This window comes from Bidens hawaiensis, unplaced genomic scaffold, assembly GCF_021521415.1.
Source record: "Bidens hawaiensis isolate Kalapana, Puna unplaced genomic scaffold, B.hawaiensis_p1.1 tig00014615_1, whole genome shotgun sequence".
Taxonomy (NCBI): Eukaryota; Viridiplantae; Streptophyta; class Magnoliopsida; order Asterales; family Asteraceae; genus Bidens; species Bidens hawaiensis.
Window position 1 is genome coordinate 461775 of NW_027492274.1, and position 20086 is coordinate 481860.

General features: G+C 33.5%; 2 protein-coding genes and 1 pseudogene across 2 annotated transcripts; 2 read left to right on the plus strand and 1 right to left on the minus strand.

Moving 5' to 3' along the window:
• Positions 1-6175: 6175 nt before the first annotated feature.
• LOC143547098 (uncharacterized) lies at positions 6176-6895 on the plus strand. The gene has a single exon (XM_077038604.1). It carries the CDS (start codon positions 6176-6178, stop codon positions 6893-6895), a length of 720 nt encoding a protein of 239 aa, XP_076894719.1.
• Positions 6896-8000: 1105 nt separating this feature from the next.
• Positions 8001-10002, plus strand: LOC143547102 (senescence-associated carboxylesterase 101-like). The gene is made up of 3 exons (XM_077038607.1): positions 8001-8163; positions 8281-8608; positions 8700-10002. The coding sequence occupies exons 1-3, from the start codon at positions 8150-8152 to the stop codon at positions 9999-10001; spliced, it is 1644 nt and encodes a 547-aa protein (XP_076894722.1). The 5' UTR covers positions 8001-8149; the 3' UTR covers position 10002.
• Positions 10003-14651: 4649 nt separating this feature from the next.
• Positions 14652-16358, minus strand: LOC143547090 (serpin-ZX-like; annotated as a pseudogene).
• Positions 16359-20086: the final 3728 nt, after the last annotated feature.

Below are 20086 nucleotides of genomic sequence, written 5' to 3' on the forward strand. Positions count from 1 at the left end.
AATGATGATTGATAACTAGATTGAATCTTGTTGCATGTAAATTGTTGTGTCTTTGATTTGAGTTCAAACACAAACCCTAATCAAGTATGTAATATGTAATTGATGTGCATGGATGGTGTTTATGGAGTCTAGAGGGTTATATGAATGCATGATAGTTCATAGATTGTTATTATGTTGAGTTTGGATGCAAACAGTTTCTGGACAGAATGTGTATATGATGTTTAAGTGACTGTAACGAAGTGTAAACGTGAAAATTTGTTGGGATTATTGATACTACAGTAAACTAGGTTGAGTCTAGTTTCTATAGAATATAAATTTGTAATTTTTGGACAAGTAAAGGTTAACTTTTATGATTTTACAAAAACGTTGTGCAAAGCTGAGCTGTTAGACCTGCTGTTAGGTTATGTTGTAAATGTTATATCTCATGAACTACGAGACCAATTGGGTTGGTTCCACTTCTAGAAGTTGACTCATTGAGTTAGTAACCTAACCCAAGTGGTCTTGCATTTATTGGATTTTTCTTTTAACGGGAATTGCAAATAAAATTCTGTTGCGCATGAATTTGACTGTTATGAGTTTGATGTAATGATTTGATGATTGTGAGAAAACTGTGAGGAATAAAAAGGTAATAAAATATGTTCTGGAAACCTAAGACATATGTGCTTCTGTGATGATTTTTGGTAAATTAATTGAGATGCTATGATCGGTGAAATAGTACAATCTTTCTAGTAGGATTTCTGTCTCGGTGAAACTAGCTGCTGAGTTGTGTAAAAATGCATTAAACATGATACTTGTTATATAATTGTTATGTTTTGACCAAAATACCCTTGCGGGGAATAATTTCTAATTGATTGCCATGATTTGACCAAATTGCCCTCATGGGGAATAATGGCTAGTTAATTGTTATTTGTTGACCAAAATGCCCTTACGGGGAATAATTGCTAGTAACATACGTTATGAATACATGACACGTATATGATTGCTTACACATGTAATGTGTCACAAAAACACTTGTTTAAGTCACCCACGATTCACAAACGAAACACGAAACATGTTATGTGCATAGGTATTATGTGCCGGGTCTAGAGACTCGATAATATTCCGACACTTAGAAAAATCTCTTTGTTGTTTTAGAACGTTAGAGAGAGTTTTTCGGTGACGCGCATCTTGGTGATTTATTTTGGGAAATTCTTCACAAACAGTGAGTTTCACTTTCCCCTCTTTAAACTGTTTTCAAACGTTTTTCACTTGGGGGAGATAACATACTCCACAACGCATTTAAGATTTTGTTATAAATTATATATCACTTGTAAAGGCTAAGTGGCAAACGAAACATTTGAAGTCCTACACATCGAACCGGTTAATATTTAGAATAGCGAGTCACTGTCGAGTAGTACTACTGGGTTTGACAAACCCCACCCAACGCTAAACTCGACTGGAGGTCGAGCGGGTGTAATTTTGGCTAACACGTACCATGGTCTGGAGGACCTGGTGACAAGGCACTTAATAAACGAGTCAGCTTCGGTGTCGAACACTTAGTAATACTTGTTGTATAGACTAGCTACCTATCGATATATAATTTGACATAACACTATTTGGTAACTTTGTAACGCAAAACGCTGTAACGCAAAACGCTGTAACGCTGAACGCAAACGCTAAACGATTTATCTTTATATAACTTGTGAACTCACCAACCTTGTGTTGACACTTTTAGTATGTTATTCTCAGGTAGCCGAGGCGGGCGCGCGGTTTAGGAAAATGCATTGATTAAAAACGCTTTTGTCCTGCAAACTTATTTTTTTAACGGTTATCTTTGGTTTTAAGTCGTCCTGCGTGACGCAACTTTTGATTAAAGGTTTTTACGCTTCCGCATTTAATTACTCGTAAACGTTTTCGTGGTTTTGAAACTTTATTTTATGGTTTGATTATAACTGATGATTCCGATCCTGCCAGTTCACACCCTCTGACGGTAAAACTCCGTTAGTGGATTTTGAGGGTGTGACAAATTCGAGCAAGATGTCTTGGTGAAAAATTTACTCGACGCGGCTATAGACAAATACTTCAACCTGGTAGCCTCAATCGAGCAAACTAGTGATCTCGATAGTATGAGGTTTGAAGATGCTGTTTTGTAAGGCCCCGTTACCGGTGCCCTACTTTGGACGTTGGATTTACTCATAAACACAGTTCATAATATCAGAGTTAATAAAAACATTCGCAGAATATTAAAACATTCAAACCATCATCTTACAAAACCATACTTTGTTGTTTTAACGGGCATTCAAATTATTTAAAACATAAATCATTGTCTTTTAATTATCATAACATAACACTTCATTGAGATGCCAGTGTCTTCAATTCCATGCCATGTGCTTCCCCTCAAGCAAGTTGCCTCATTCTACTCACCTGCGTGCATACTAAAAGTTAGCTTCGCTGAGTGAGTTCTACTTAATCATACAACATACAATCTGTTCACATACTTGCACACATGCCCGAAGGGGTGTACATTATTCATACTTACTTTTCTTACATAACTATCCATCCTATTTAAAGAGCATTCCGCTCTATAACCTCACAGATATTATAAGGGTCTGGTCCCTAACATCACAGATATTATAAAGGGTCTGGTCCCCAACATCACAGATATTATTAGGGTCTGGTCCCTACCATCACATATATTATTAGGGTCTGGTCCCTTTGTTTCATACAACTGTACCGTACCTGTTCATACATACTTTCCTTGACAATACGTGCAATCTCCGAAGAACGTTCACGTACCATCAACATAACATACATACATTATGCATACATCATATATTCATACATACATCATATCTTACATCATACATATCAATCATATCTCTAACTACCACCTGACGGTACATGCAATATCCGAAGATCGTTCATGCACCGTCAACCAATCATCATACATAAATCATAAAAGGCATACACTTACCACTTAAGGTAAGTGTATTAACTATCACAACGAGTATGCACACAGCCCCGAAAACATAACAAGGAAGTGGGGCTAGAAACTCACCTCAAGGCGGTTGCGTTCACCGTTTACGGTTATCCCCTTCTTTAGTTGTGCGCGACTAACTGTATAATAGTTATACGTATCAATAACTATCACTACACGTATCGTCTTTCTAATTTAGTTACTACCCTCAACGAACGGGGGTCCGGGGGTAGCACCCCTGGCAGCGGGGTTCTAGGGGCGGCAGCCCCTAGCGGGGTCCAAGGGGCAGAGCCCCTGGCTGGGGTCGAGCTGGAAAAATTTTATTTCTATTAACTGTCTTATCACATTTTCCATTAGCATTTTGAATCATTAATTAATTTGCCACTTAAAAGTCCAAGGGCTTCTTTGTAATTAAATCATTCTTTTCTAAGTCCAGGGACCATTCTGTCATTCAGTTAAACTTCTAATTCGTTACTGGTTCATAGCGAATTGGATTATCCTAGCGAACTGGTCATGGTAACGAACTGGACCCTCTAACGAACCAGTTCATATAGCGAACCAGTCCAGGTAGCGAACTAGACCTTCTGATTCGTTATCTCCTTTAACGAATGACTATAACGAATTGGGGCTAATTCGTTATCTTTTAACTATAGCGAATCAAGGGTGATTCGCTATCTTTTCCCCTAACGAACTGAAGCTAATTCGTTACATTCCCACAGACGAATCAGCTTAGCGAATTACTTCTAATTCGCTAGTTACCCTTAGCGAACTAGGGTTAGGTCAGGGAATGTCAGAACATTCCCTGACATCCTCGTATTAACTTTTCCGGCGCCGCCGCCAGAAGGCCGCCGGAAAACCGCGAACACGTCGAAAAAACGAGTTTTAACTCGTTTTTCACAGTTTTTCATCCCGTTCGATCTAGATCTGAGCTAGGGTCACCCCTAAGCTCATCATAGGTTCGGTTTATACCCGATTCCATTCGGATCTCGTGACTTAAACGGTTTAACGGTGTCGGCTCGTCGTTTCGTGACTATATCTAACAGGTTAAGCTCATACAATATTAAACTATCATTACCTCGGCCGGTGCTCTGATTCTTTCTTGGTTCGGCTAGAGAATGAGAGAACTAGAGAGAGATCTTAAGTGTGTGTTTTGGGTGGTGTAAGGGATATGTGTAAATGAAGAATTAAATGGGTATTAAGGATTTATATATTTATGGATCATGGGCTTAAGCCCGTGGTCTTTCCTTCTTTCTTTTCATAACCCAAGTTCATAACCCATATCCATTCACCCAACACTAGCCCAACTCATATTCTATTCATCTAAACCGATAACACCCATTATAAAATAAACGAAATTTATTTTATTAATAACCAAAAGTAGGATGTTACATGTTTGAAGACTTATGGAATTTGAGGAACGTTTATGAGTGAGAGAGCGCGCTTCTGAGTCTCAAAGTCAGTTACTTTTCAATCAATCAAAAAGTAGTTATAAAGGGAAATCGTATGATCAATCCGGTAGCTGAGGTAGAGGTGGGCCGATTTCATGGGAACCTGGAAGAGGTCGGGAAACCGGAGGACAGGATCAAGTTAAACCGAAGGACGGGTAAGAGAACGGAAAAACCGCTCTAAAATTAAGTGTTTTCGGTGTGACGAGATGGGACTTCGCGTCCTCGTGTCTGGAACGAAGATGAGCAAATCAGGAAGCAAATCTGACTAAAACGAAAGAACAAGCCGATCGTGATCAGGCAGGTTATTTAAATCTTCATTAGACGGTTTACTTAAACGAAGAACGAGTTAACCCTAAAAGGCTTGAAGCCGAGAAAGTGGAAGAATGCACTTGGTATCTCAACAACGGAGCGTCGAACCACATGACAGGTAACCGGTCATATTTTTTCGAACTCAACAAAAATATAACTGGTAAGGTAAAATTCAGGGACGGGTCGTGTGCTGATATATGCGGTAAAGGGAATATTTTATTAAAATTAAAAACCGAAGGTGATCGGGATTTATCCAATGTGTATTTTATACCAAGTTTGAAAGATAATATAGTTAGTCTCAGTCGAGCAACGGGAAACGAGTGTGATGTTTGTATGAAGAAGAACTCTTATGATAAAGGCGTTTCGAACGAGAAATCAGTTATACACGATTAAATAACCGTGAGATTCCGGGTTATGTTAAGAATCCGCGCCGATTCAAAAAAAAAAGTTAAATGATTCGGGAACAAAAGATGATCAAGGAAAATTGTTGTTCGCTAGATTAGATGACAATAATCGCAACCAAATGAGCGGTTATGCAAGTTCATGTGGCCGAGGTAATGGTCGGGGACAAGGTCATAAAGGAGGTCGAGTTCGGGAGAGCCGAAAGAACAAAGTCATGAATCAAGAGAAGTTCCATGAAGTGAAGACCAAGATGATGATGACCAATATGGTTGTGAAAGCCGAGAAGGTCAAGATCGTGGGTCAAATCAAACAGATTAAAACAAACATGTTTGAAGTTAAAGATCCGCCTATTCCGATTCGGAAATTAAGGGGGTGATTGTTGGAGTTAATTCCCGACGTTCGAGCTAATGGATCGATCTCATTAATTAATTAATTATTGCAATTAGAGATAATTATCTATTTTATTTATTAGATAGAGATGTAATTTAATTTAATTATTTAAATAAAATTTTATGTTTTACTCTAATTAGAATCGAGCCTCTATATAACCCCAAAGAATTCATATAAGGGTTAAGAACGAATTGATCAAGTTTTGAGTTATTTTCATAATTAATTAAATTGATAAGTTATGCCAAAATATTTTCGTGTTTAATTTGATATGAGCTATTAATTTGATCTTCTAAATTAAATTGTCAGGTCACTTGATAGTGACATTTGACTATTAGATAAAAGGTTTCAAATGTGTAATTTAGAATTATTGGTTTAAGGATGCACTTTGGAGAAAAATTATATGGGCTATACATCACTCAGAGAGGTCGTGGTCGTTCATTCCGGCTAAGGTTTCCAAACCGGGACCTTGGAAACATATTGTGAACGTTAACAAGGAACTTCTAGCTCTTGGAATTGACTTGAAAAAAATGATCAGTAATGAGGTAAAAGATGGGATGAATACTTTGTTTTGGTACAACAACTGGCGGGGAGATGCTCCCTTTTTTATAGGTTCCCTCTACTTTTCGCATTGGAGACAAGAAAGGGTTGTTTTGTTTTAGATCGGTTACGGATGTATGATGATGAAGTGTGTGGCCAGTGGGGATGGAGTAGACAACCAGCAGGATTAGATGAAATGGATGAATTTAAGTGTCTTTTATTAGCTTGCCAACCAGTTATTTTGAGTGAGGGATCAGATCGACTAATGTGGAGTCTTGATAAAGAAAACGGGTTCTCGGTTAGAAGTATGAAGTCCGAGATCGAGGATCTTGGAAATACGAGCGATAACTTTGTTTTGGAATGGAATAATTGGGTCCCAAAAAAGGTTGTCATTCACGCATGGAGAGTGAAAATGGAACGTATCTCGGTTATGGTTGAGTTGGTTAAAAGAGGGATTATAGTGTCATCGGCTATTTGCCCTATTTGTGAAGAGTATTTGGAGTCGGCGGAACATTTGGTGGTTTCGTGTCAATTTGCCCAATCGGTGTGGTGTATCATTTCGTCTTGGTTTAAGATAAGCCCATTTTTTGCTTTTTCGATTAAAGATTTGTTGGAGTTGCATCGGTTTTATCAACTATCAAAACGGAAAGCAAAAGCTTTTCATGCGGTGTGTATGACAACGGTTTGGTGTCTCTGGCGGGTAAGAAATGCACTCGTGCACCAGGGGAAACCAATTACCATTGGGAGCGTGGTCGGTGAGATTAAAGCGTTAAGCTTCTTGTGGGTAAAGAACCGGGGGAAAAATGCGGGCCTAACTTGGGAGAAATGGAGAAGTTTTAATTTTATGTTGTAACGAGTGGTGGGTTAAGTGTTGTTTTTTTTTTTTTTTTTTTTTTTGCTTTTTATTTTGTGAAGACGTTCTTTGTGTTCGTTACTAGTATCTTGCTTATAACGGTTCGTATAGTCTTGTTTATAAAAATTTTCGCTTTGGTTGACCATTCTAAACAAAGAATTATTATTGGTTTAAAGTACAAGTGCCAATTGCCTTTAAAAAACTGAAAATTTTAAAATTTCTAATTTTCTATTGGTGCCTTAATGAATGACTTGGACATTACCAGTTGGTCCCACCTAACCGCGTCGCCCTACACATGCTCCCCACCTATGGCCCACACGTCCATAATCAAACAATTTCTCGTTTACTTTTTACCACCCAAAAATAATCAAAAAGACAAAGTACAAGCACATCCCATTTCATTTATTAGATTAAGACTATTCACAATGCAACATAGCCCTTATCATGTGTCCTTCTCCCATACCCAATGCCACATAAGCTACCTAACATCAAAACTCCTCCCATTTTCATGTGGGTCCCTCATTTTCACTCACAAACATCATTTTCTTCTCTATTTTTAAGACCTTAGCTAAGGGTTAGTGTTCCGTGTGTGTAATAGTTGGATCTAGTGAGCGTACTGTCTGACCGCTTTTGCCAGCATGACAGCAAGCACGGACTGGCTGCAAGGAGTCAACTGAATGACCAAAGCATCGGTTGCTTCCACTTGTGGCCTTCTTCGAGCGCCTTGGACCTAACGGCCGGCCTAGTAACCTTTCGGAATGGGGGATCCCCGTTGGCAACAACCACGGTAGTAGTTGCGGAACTACTGGGCCGGGAGAGGACAACCTCTTGTTCCTGCTCCTCTTTCTTCGCTTTTCTTTACCCTCTCTCATCTCTCTCTCATCCATATCATCAATCCACATCATCAAGGGCATGTAAAGGCTTCATTTTTCTTTGCCATTGGAGATAGTCTAACATTAATTTCAACGAATCTATTGTTAAACACTAATTATCGACATCATTAATATCAACCAGAATATTTAATTATCTCTAATGAATAACGACATATGCGACGACTTTAATCAGAGAGGCACCAAGTCTTCGTCTTCACAAAAAAGTTATTAAAATGCATCAACAATCACCACGAACATTCGTAGCAAATGCTTAAAAGTTTCTTTATTCTTTAACATCCAACAAAAAAGAATCTATTTAAAGTCCCATTCCATCATCTTTAACATCAACAAAACAAAAACACCCAACAAATCAGAATCAAAGATGAGCAAATTCATGTAAGTTTTATCTCAATCCATTGTATAGACTCTTAATAATTGGATTTCAAGTTTGTTAACTTGATTAATATCGTACTGCAATAATCAGTTCTTCTTTTGATCCAATACAACTTGCAGGTTTAGCAGTGAAGTGGAACTTGGCAAGTTTCTTGGCAGCATTGATATCATTCCCCATGCTTATCAAGCGATTTCGAAGACGATTTTGGAGACGAATTTGACTTATAAACTCCATACCACTAGTTCTGGACACAATGTTTTGGCTTTCAAGTGTTCCACTGATTATACTAACCGATTTCTTAACGGAGAGTTCGGTTTAGTTTCATCTGAGAACCACCAAGTCGTTAACTTCATTTCAACAAAAGTCAACTCTTCGTGCAAGATTAACAAAGCTGCTGTTGATCTGTTTCAGAATCTTGGAGATGACCTCAAAGAGCTGGAAAAGAATGTATGTATTTGTGTTTATATATAGAAGATCTGGATTTTAAGATCAAGTGAAACTCGGGTCCTTAATTATTGATTTATATATGTTTTTTCAGCATGTAAATAACTCGTTGATCATCACTGGATCTGGTCTCGGTGGATACCTTGCGATTCTTTCCACTTTACGCCTACACCATGCCATAGATGTGGAAGAATCAAAAGGGGGTAAGAACACCAAAAGGCCGATCTGTATAACTTTCGGTTCCCCTCTTGTTGGTGATGCGAATCTGCAACGTGCTATCGCTGAACGCCCACAATGGAAATCCAGTTTTCTGAATGTAGTCGCAAGGAAGGATCCGGTTGCTACTTTTTTCTCATCAAATACTGATTCTAAGCCCTTCGGTACTTTTTTATTTTGCACAGAATCAGGTGGTCACACGGCTTTTGAAGAACAAGATTCGATCCTGCCGGTTCTAGATGCCATGAAGTTACTGAATGCAGGTAACTTACAAATTTATGATTATTCCAATGTTTTGAGTTTGATAAGAAGGAAGGTATTGTACCGTGGGGTTTCTGAATTGGGCGATTTCAACTTGAACTCGTTGAGGGCGGGAATTACTGTGCAATTGAAGGAAGTCGATGTGTTGAATAATATAACGAATGCTCAAATTGGGGAAATGGAAAAGAAACATACAGATTTGATTAGAAGGAAGAATATAAAGAGTGCATATGATCCTACCAAAGCACTAAACGAAATGAAGATAAGTTTGACATATATGGAATGGTACATGAAGACTAGGAAATCAACGGGGGGTTACTATGATGGCTACAAGAATCCAAGAACAAAAGCCGAAATCGAGAGCACACAAAAAATTGTACTTCATCAAGGACGTCTTAACCAGTATTGGAAGAAGACTGTTGAAGAGAAGGACAAAATGCCACAAAAAGAAGGAGCCAAGTTACGTAAGCGTTGGCTACTTGGGGGGAATAACTACAGAAAGATAGTCGAGCCACTTGATATAGCCGAATACTACAAAAAGGGTGGCATAGACTATATAAATAATAGATCAAACCACTATAAGTTGTTAGAGACGTGGTTCGATGAAGACAAGAAGGTTTTAGAATCAAGTGAAGTGAAAAGGAGCAAAGCTGCTAGTCTTACAGAGGATTCTTGTTTTTGGGCACGTGTGGAGGAGGCATTGAGAGATTTAGCGAATGGAGGGACGATCGACGCTGAAGAGAAATTTGAGGCATATTTGATTGGTGAGATAAAAAACTACTCGGCGTCACCGGATATATTTTTGCCGGGGAGTAGTTTAATGACATGGTGGGATAAGTACAAGGCACACAAAGGAAGTGCATATGCTTCTGAGTTTGCTCACTACATGAACAATAAGGGCTACAGTTCATATCAGTGAGGCCCGACATGAAAATGACCTCAAGTTTCTCAGGTTTGGTTACTAATGAATGTAATAAAATAAATTACGAGCTGTTTGTGTGTTTGAACTTGAATGTATATATTTTCCTTTTTAAATGGTTTGGTTGTCATAGCGTATAATATGTAATCTTATTGGATTGAATATGGAAAAATGTGTTTTACCTCCCAGTCTCCTATACGGGAGACCTTATTTTACTCTAACTTTGCTTCTTTATGTCACAAAGTAAAGAGTCACCAAATCTTTAAACCATGATGATATAATGTCACCTTTTCAACGAAACAGAAACTGTCTTGAATTTCGCTCTTTTACATATTATTTGCTAGTTTGGTGTAAAGATTATTTGTTTTGAAGAAATAAGTCACAATGAAATTTATTAGTTCTTAGAGTTATATGGAATATTTATTTTATTTCAAAAACCGCATCTATCAATTCTAATAAAGTAAAATAATTGTAAACACATGTCGATTTGTGGTTAATCTTCATAATTTTTATACCTCAAAAACTAATATATGTCATAGATCAATAATTATTCACTTTTCTTTTACTGTTTATTTATATTATATCTACAACATGACTAAATTATTCACATTAACATTTCTTTAAACTCTATTTATATTATATCTATACACTTTTATAAAAATAAATATTGACATATTATTTTATTGTACATTGTTAGAATATATTTCACAACATACTTGGTGAAATCCAAAAATCAACAACAGTGTTTGTTAAATATTGAAAAAAAATATAATTATAATTGCTATTATTAATAGGGTAAAGTTATAATACAAAAATGAGAAGTGTGAAAAAAAATTTTGATCACACAAAAAACTTCTTAAAAAATAAATTAAAAATAATAAAAAAAATCATAACTCAAAATATAAATAAAAAACAAAAAAATTTAAAAAACTAAAATATTTTCGCCATCATTCCCGAAAAAAACTAAAAAATGACGAAAAGACACAATTATGAAAATGAACAAAAGACACAATTATAACTAAAAAAGACACAATATATCAAAAAATTTATAAAGTCGAACAAAATATAACACAATGTTGAGTAATATAACAAAATATAAAGACAAAAAGGCAAAATGTCAAGGAAAAAAAGCACAGTCAATAACGAAAATAAACACAAAATACATTGATAAACAAAAATACACAATGATCTATTTGAGAATGCAAATAAATTTATCGTCGAACTTGTTACTGATTCAAAGTTTTGACTTGAAAATGTAAAACAAATTAAAGTTAGAATCTTAAATGTGATCGGGTTTTGAATTTATTTTTAAGGACATTTTTGGAAATAGTTAAAAGATTCTTGATTTTGCAAATTGAGTATTTTTCCCATGACCATTTAAATTTAAGAAAAAATGAAAAACACTTCTAACATGCCACATCCAGGTCAGCATTGATTTTTCCTTGAATAATGACCAAAATGTTGTATGTAAAACATGTTGTACAAAATTATGCTCATAGCAAAACATTCACAAAATTAAACAGGTTAACCTGTTATTTTTTTTTTGTCAACTGGCAATGTCGAGAAGCCCCTCAAACTTATCAGACGCATTTTCATAGTGTAGCTCGAGACTATTATTATATGAGAGGTATTATCCGAAAGTGGTTCATAACCAAATTTCTTTCAATTATACATATATAATACTGAGAATAAATTTTCAATAGATGGAGTGCTATTGGGTATGTTTTTGCATATGTATTATTTTTTTTATTAAGTTTTTTTTTTAAAAAATCATTTTGTGAAATAAATAAAATCAATTTATTTATAAATGATATAAGCATAGATGTAATACATTTTTCAATATACATTATGTATTGTTTTATTTGTAACTTAATTATTTAGGTCATCCCGTATGTTATACGGGCTCTAAAGCTAGTATACTAATAAAAGAAAATAATGAGAATAATGTATCATTCTCATATTCATTCTTGGCTATTTTTTCCTGCTCATATTTATAATTTCTTTTTGTAGAATTCTAGAAACTTTCCATATTATAAATAAAGTTTATATATTATAAATTTAGAAAATTGCTAATAAAATAAATATTGTTTATTGCAATTTAGATGACAAAATATAAAACTAAAAGTGGAATTTGTTTAACCAATTTCAATTTTAATTTATAATATAAATAATGTCATGCATAATAGTATAAAAAATAATTTATCAATACCAATAATAATAATAATAATAATAATAATAATAATAATAATAATAATAAATATACGATTTCTTAGATTACATTTTCATTTAAAAATTAATTGAATCAATTTCTTTAATATCTTAACTTTTCTAATTATTTTACAAATGGAAACAAAAATGAGAAGAATGAAAATGATTTATAGCAAAAAAAACCCTAAAAAATTTAGAAAAAATGTTCACGATCTTTTCTTAAATTTTAATAATCGAGGGAAAATAGTCAATTTGCCAATCCCAAGCCTTTTGATTATTTTCAAAAATGCCATTGAAAATAAATTTGAAACCTGAATCATATTTAAAGTTCTAACTTTCCTCTGTTTGACATTTTCAAGTAAACACTTTGAACCCGTAACAAATTTGACGATAAATCTATTTGCATTCTCAAACTTTTAAAAATACTCACATTTCCTATTTTTGGCCCGTAACAAATTTTGATCTAAATGTAGTTAACTTGTACCAAACAATCTATTTACCAATTTTTGACCCATAAAAATCAAATTTAAGCTTCACAAAAAACCAGAAACAATCATTGATAAAAAAAACTAAGAAATTATATATGATAAAATTTATTATATCTTCAAATTACTATCCTTACATTTTAACATATATATAGTTTGTTAAATTAACCGAAATATAAATGGATAGATTTAAAACATATATTTATAATTTATAAATTTATAATAATAATAATAATAATAATAGATAAATGTATTGATTATAAAAAAAGGGATCAATTTTTAAACATATATTTTATAATTTAATGATTACAAAAAATTACTTTGTAAAATGAAATCATATTCGAGTTTTTTTATCTTTACAATATTATACAATATACATAATATAATATGTTAAATTGTTAATGATAACATTTGAAATCATGTTCTTTTCAATCTTTAACAAACATAGTTTGTTGTTAATTTTTAGCTTTCACCAAGTATTTTGGAATATATAGTAAAATAATATGTTAATATTTATTTTTATAAAAATGTATAGATATAGTATAAATATAGTGTAAAAGTAAATTAAATAATTATTGATATCTATCACATATATTAGGTTAATTAAGAATTTAGTTTTTGAGGGAAAAAATTGTAAGAATTAACTAAAATATGATAATTGTCCACAATTATTTTACTTTATTAGAATAGAAAGATTTAAAAAATCTTTTCATGTGTAAAAAACATATTTAAATCACACCAAAAAAAGAATTTAATGGATCGATACATTAATATAATATACAATTTTAGTTGAGAATACTGCTATTGCAAATTGATCAATATGTTTGGATTATATCAAGTGTATCACGCCTTCATTATTGTAAGTTTTCTTATCCAAGTTTTTCCTTTTGATTTATTATGCAATTATGTATCAAACATTCCAACGAAAATTAATGGAAAGAAAGAAAAGAAAAAAAATGAAAGTGGTAGAGAAAGTAAAGGAAAAACTGTGATTTTGTTTCGTGTTCCTCAGTTTAATGAAAATAAATAAAAGTTTAAATTTTATGTGTTTCCGAGTTATGAGGAAAAGAAAAGAAAGTTACAATTTTACTATTTCATTCCTTTAAATGATCTCTACCTTTGTGGTCTCAATGGAAACTCCATATTTTTAACTGTTGAAATCGTAATACAAATTTCAAGTCTTACATACTATCATATTATATTCACAATAACCTATATGGCAATATATGCATTACAAAAAGTCAAAATTACATGAGTTTAAGAATGAAGGAAAGACCAATTTCTCTTTGTAGTATTGCAAGTTCAGTCTGCTTCTTCTTCACTGTGGGTCTTCACTTTGGTGCGTAGTTGAGATATATCAGATCCAAGAGAAAAGAATTGTTTCTGCTGTTCTGCATAAAGGTTTGCAGGGTAGAAAAAGAACAAAACATTTCACCTAACAACAAACAAGGTGAGGACAATAAGGTAAATACAACATGTTTTCTTTTCCTTTCCCTCTCATTCTTTCCAATTTAGATGGAAAACAAACACTACAAATTTCACCACAATTTCTTTTCCTTTTCATTCCTTTCATTTCATAAAAAAATATTTGAAACACCTTTTTCTCATTGATTCATTTCATATTTTTTTCCTTTCCCTTCATAACTTAACTCTGGAACACAGTGTATGTAAGTTCATTATATATTATTAATAGGGATTATACCATTTTGACAACTGTAATGTCATTCCACCAAAGTTGTTTATTGATAACCGTTGTTCTTCAAAATTCAGCGGCCTCAGTAACAACTAAAACGTGCATGGGCGAAGCAATTAAAAGAAAAAATAACCACCACACGAACAAAAGAAATACCCTAAAAAAAAGCAACAAACTTGACAAACTATAATAAATCATTAGCTTGAATTTGAATTAAACGTCTCAATATGCAATAGTTTTACTCAAGAAACCAAATGGCACAAAAATCAATAGCAAACACAAAAAGAAACAAAACCCGACCATAAACAAAAGACAACGTATTCATGATACTAGAGATTTCAACTACTGTTTCGATCAACACGGGGTTCAACCACATGTCCCATAAACATCACGACACCAGACACATCTTCCCTTATCACAAACAAAAACGGATGATCCGCCACAAAATCAACCTTCTTGGGCTTCTCTACTTTAATTGGCATAAGACCAGCCATACGCATTGTAGTGACTGCTGCAGCTTCAGTACCTTCTTCATTCACCTCCACAACAGATTTTTGATAAATGCTTGAAACATTAATTAGTCTTTTACCAACAGATGAGTCAGCAATTTCAGTGAAATCACAATCGCCGGTGAAAGGCAACACAAGCCCTAATCCCATTAACATACCAGAAGCTTCAAACCCGAATTCGATCATAAATTTTGGTATCAAAAACCGCCCGACTTTTACTTTTCGGCATGGAATGTGTCGGTCTAGGAAGTCAGATGTGGAACCCATTTTGTGTACTAAAGATTGAAGGCCGTTTTTTGCATCTGGGAGGAAAACGTACATTGTGAACTGACGTTCATCTTGACCTTGTTGATAGGGAAGACCCAATACTTTGAAATCATCATATTCACGCACGAACTGGTCTTCCCTACTTGTCATGACATGAAGGGAACCTTGACTTTGTTGCCATCAAGGAGGTGGAAGTCATGTTCTTTTGTCTTTGACTGGTTAAAATTTTGACACCATGTCCCTTTGAAGTAGGCATTTGCAAAGATGAGCCTGGTGAGACTTTTAATTGAACTAGGTGAGAGGACATTTTTTATAAGGCCACTTGTTTGCTTTTCGGCCCATAAATTCACTTCACCAGCTACCTCATCAGCCTTTCTTAATAGATAAATAATATGTTAGCTACATCAAAAATGAAAGTCGACTTATTAACCCAAAAAGATTATGATATAACGTTGTGTTCCCGAGTCTCATTTAACAAGGGGAGAGGAAGGAAATGAAAGGAAAATGTAAAAAAGTCATGTTTCAGAGATTTTTTAAGGAGAGAAAGGGAGAGAAGAGGAGAGAAAAGGCTAGAAAATTTTATCCTATACTCATCTCCCAAATTGGAGAGATTTGAGGAAAAAATATGTTTGTTTAATTTTAACTCCATTTTTATTCCTAAAACTTTTACTTTCGTTTCTTTTCTCTCCTAATTTCTTTTCTTTTCCTTCCCTCGTTAAATGAAACTCGGGAAACTTGACGTTACCTTGTGAAAATCGGCTTGTTTGCAAGTCGCTTTATAAACGGTGTCCATAACCTGTTGGAAAGAAGGCTTGAGAGAAAGGGTTTTGTCAACCCTAAGCGCGTTTGCAAACGACAATCGAGGTCCACCATTTGGGCTTCCGTCGGCTAGGATTGAGGACACAAGCTGCGAATAAAGAGAGTTGAGGTCATCAGTGGTATTTGTTTTGAGGAAAGCAAGACACTGGTAGAGTGTTGGACCTTTAGAACCGGCGAACAGTAAGCTGAGGACTGCATGAATGGAAACTGGAGAGAAAACAACGTTGGAGTCGTGTTTCTTGGAGAGAAGGTGGGTGGCGAGTATGGTTGAGACGTGGGTTTGGTTTCTGATTAATGTTTGTGGTCGAAGGGTGTAACCTTTTTGGATCAAAGGCTTGAGCTTGATGAAAGTGGAAGGGCGGAAAATAGAAGACATTGTTCGACTTGGAAGATTGAAGAAGAAGCAATTACGCCGACGGACTGGAGAATGAGGAGATTAAATTCTTTTAATAAATATATCAGACCATATTCATTGAAAATTTGTTTTCTTTAACATTATCTAAAAATTCTGTTTCCTTAAACTCTCCTAAATAACATCTTCGACTTTTAAATTTGGTTTCTTTTAATTATCTTATTTTTTTTATCTACCAATCTCTTTTTGTAAAATTATAGAAACTTTCCATATTATAAATAAAGATTATATATTTTACATTTTAAAAGTTCTTAATAAAATAAATATTGTTTATTGCAATTTTGATGACAAAAATAAAACTAAAAATGAAATTGATATATTTAACCAATTTCAATTTTAATTTATAATATAAATAATGTCATGCATAATAGTGTAAAAAAGAATTTACCAATAATAATAATAATAATAATAATAATAATAATAATATACGATTTCTTAGATTACATTTTCATTTAAAAAATTAAATCAATTTCTTTAATATCTTTAACTTTTCTAAATATTTACATTTTGTAATATAATAATAAAATTTTGTATATTTATATATTATCTAATTTAAAAAATCTTTTCATATGTAAAAAACATATTTAAATCACACTAAAGAAAAGAATTTAATGGATCGGTAACATTAATATAAATATACAATTTTAGTTGAGAATAATACTATTGCAATTTATCAATGTAATTTGGATTATATTAAGTGTAACACGCCTTCATTATTGTAAGTTTTCTTATCCAAGTCTTTCCTTTTGATTTATTATGCAATTATGTATCAAACATTCCAACGAAAATCAATGTTTCAAATGGATTCATAAACAACTTCTTATGTTTTCAAAATTTTAAAACATTAATGCTACTGTGGTATTGGCTGCAAGTGAGCTCTTTTATTTGCAACTTTTTACTAAATTGATAAAATATAAGTCATATGTTTTTTATTAGGTCTTATGATTTGCAATAATGGGTAAAAACGTGAAGGCATTGGACCTGGCAATTGGAGTATAGTATGTCACTAATGAGATTGAAGTTTAAGTATTTACAAATTTAAACATATGGGTACTTGCCATATTGTAAGTCAACGTTTTGCATCCATGTGTTGTTTTAATATTAAAATTTATGTTTATGTCATCTTACATCTTATTTTATTAACCATACACAACAACAAAAATGTATGCTTAAAATAAGTCCAATGTTAGAGAAAATGCACTGTGTGATGGGGATCAATAGTTCTTTTGTTGGCTTATTTTATACTCTCTCCGTCCCTTTTAAAGTGTCAACATTTTCTTTTAGTTTGTCCCATTATAAATGTCCACTATCAAACTTTATTAATTAATTTCCAATTTTACCCTTAAAATGCAATCATTCCAACTTTCTTAAATTTTGTCTTTTTATATATGTCAAGGGCATTATAGTAATTTGTTTAGAAAAAAGTTTAATCATTCAAACTTTCTTAAGTATTGTGTTTTTCAAACCATGACACTTGTAGAGAGACGGAGGGAGTATAACGGAAGGCTTACTTTTGAGACTAACTGCATCTACAGAAAAACCAATTTACTTTCATGCTTATGACAATTTTATTGAGCAAATTGCAAAGTAATCCTTTTTTATTTTTCCCAAATTTGTAAATTCTAAACTTCGTTGTATATATATTCGAATATATTTGTAATACGCTTTTTACATAATTATGTTCTTATGTTTAAAATTTAGTTTTTTTAATTTATTTCAAATAATTCCTTATCTTAATTTGCACATTAACAAATCTTGTTTTATATACACGGGTTCTAAAACTAGTAATTTAATAATTTAATATGGTTAAAAATATGATACACAATTCAACGAGTATATTAGATTAAGAGGTGTGCAAAATAGCATCCTCATGACTTGTAAAATAATCACATAATGTAGTACATGTAACTGGATATATCTGGGTTTCTAATGGCTTAAACTAACCCATTACACATTAAAAAAAAAGTATCGGTTGGTCCCTTGTTGCTACCTAAACATATAAAATAAAACGTAAAAGCAGGGCTGGCCCGGGGATGTGCGAACCACATTTTTGACCGGGGCACGTAAGTTTCGGGGGCACTATTCGATGACACTTTGACATCTAGATTGTTAGTTTGAACATAGTTTCATCGAAAATGAGCTTGAATAAGAAAAAATGAAAAAGAAAAAAAATGGTTTCGATGGAGTATTTTTCTAACCAGTGCAACTGTTGAAATGGAAAGAAAGGCTTGGGGAAGGCGAAGGATAGAAATGTATATATAAGTGGGTGAAAGGGTTATTTTGTAAGTAAATGTGCCAATAAAAAAAACTAAAAGGTACACTTCAGGGTCAAGTTATTCAATGAAGGGTAAAAAAATGAGAATTGTGAGAAGTCATAAATAATTGACATGTGTCAAGTGGGGATCAAAGAAAAAAGGTATAGAGGTAATTGTATACATTTTCTCTCACCGCATGCAAGACACATGTTAATACCCCCATCATTTTAGAACGTTTATAACTTTTTCGTATGATATTTTTTTTAAAAAAAAATTCATCATAATAACAAACGTTTTTTTATCATTAATATGAGTATCATTTTTGTTATATAAAATTTAAAACAAAAATCACGTCATTGTGTCTTTTCGCACACCATTGTGTCTTTCCGCTTATCATTGTGTCTTTTTTCGCCGTTGTGTCTTTTCGAACACCATTGTGTCTTTTCGTTTATCATTGTGTTTTTTTTCGTCATTATGTTTTTTCGCACACCATTGTGTCTTTTCGCTTATCATTGTGTCTTTTTTCGTCATTGTGTCTTTTCGCTTATCATTGTGTCTTTTTTCGTCATTGTGTCTTTTTTAGTCATTGTGTCTTTTCGCACACCATCGTGTCTTTTTTCATCATTATGTCTTTTTTCGCCATTGTGTCTTTTCGCACACCATTGTGTCTTTTCGCTTATCATTGTGTCTTTTTTCGCACACCATTGTGCATTTTCGCTTATCATTGTGTCTATTTTCGCACACCATTGTGTCTTTTCACTTATCATTGTGTCTTTTTTCGTCATTGTGTCTTTTCGCTTATCATTGTGTCTTTTCGCACACCATTGTGTCTTTTCGCTTATCATTGTGTCTTTTTTCGTCATTGTGTTTTTTCGTCATTGTGTCTTTCAACTCATCATTATGTTTTTTAAGGGGCATTTACATATATCCCCTTGCTAAGTTCATTTATTACATATTTACCCATCCCTTAAAAATTAATTACATATTTCCCCTTCCTAAATCACATATATTACATATCTCCCCATTTCATTAAAATTTTCTAATTAAATGACTATCTTACCCTTAATTGTTTATAAGACATATAATTGTTTATAATAAGTATATTATACTTGATGTTTAATTGCTTAAATATATTAAACAAGAAATTAAAGTTTCCTGTATGGTTTGGAGGAAGAAGCAACAGTAGCCATGTCGGCTATGTAGAGGGGAAATCCAAGAGTCTAAGTAACCAATACATACTAACAACAATTACCGTTTCATCATCTTAAACTACCCTACACCATTGATGCTTTCATCAATCAAACCATTTCAGATTTCTATGGTTTCAACAAAACTGGCGGTATAAATGGGAAGGAAATTCCGACAACTTCTCCGGTTACCGCCTCTGAAAAGCCACCACCACACTCAAAACCCTAGCCCTAATCTTCTCCCCGCCGC

Excerpts from the sequence above, each read along its gene's own strand:
- LOC143547098 (XM_077038604.1), top strand. The coding sequence starts at position 6,176 with ATGTATGATGATGAAGTGTGTGGCCAGTGGGGATGGAGTAGACAACCA.
- LOC143547102 (XM_077038607.1), top strand. Across the intron at positions 8,609-8,699 it reads TCAAAGAGCTGGAAAAGAAT|CATGTAAATAACTCGTTGAT; the intron begins GTATGTATTTGT and ends ATGTTTTTTCAG.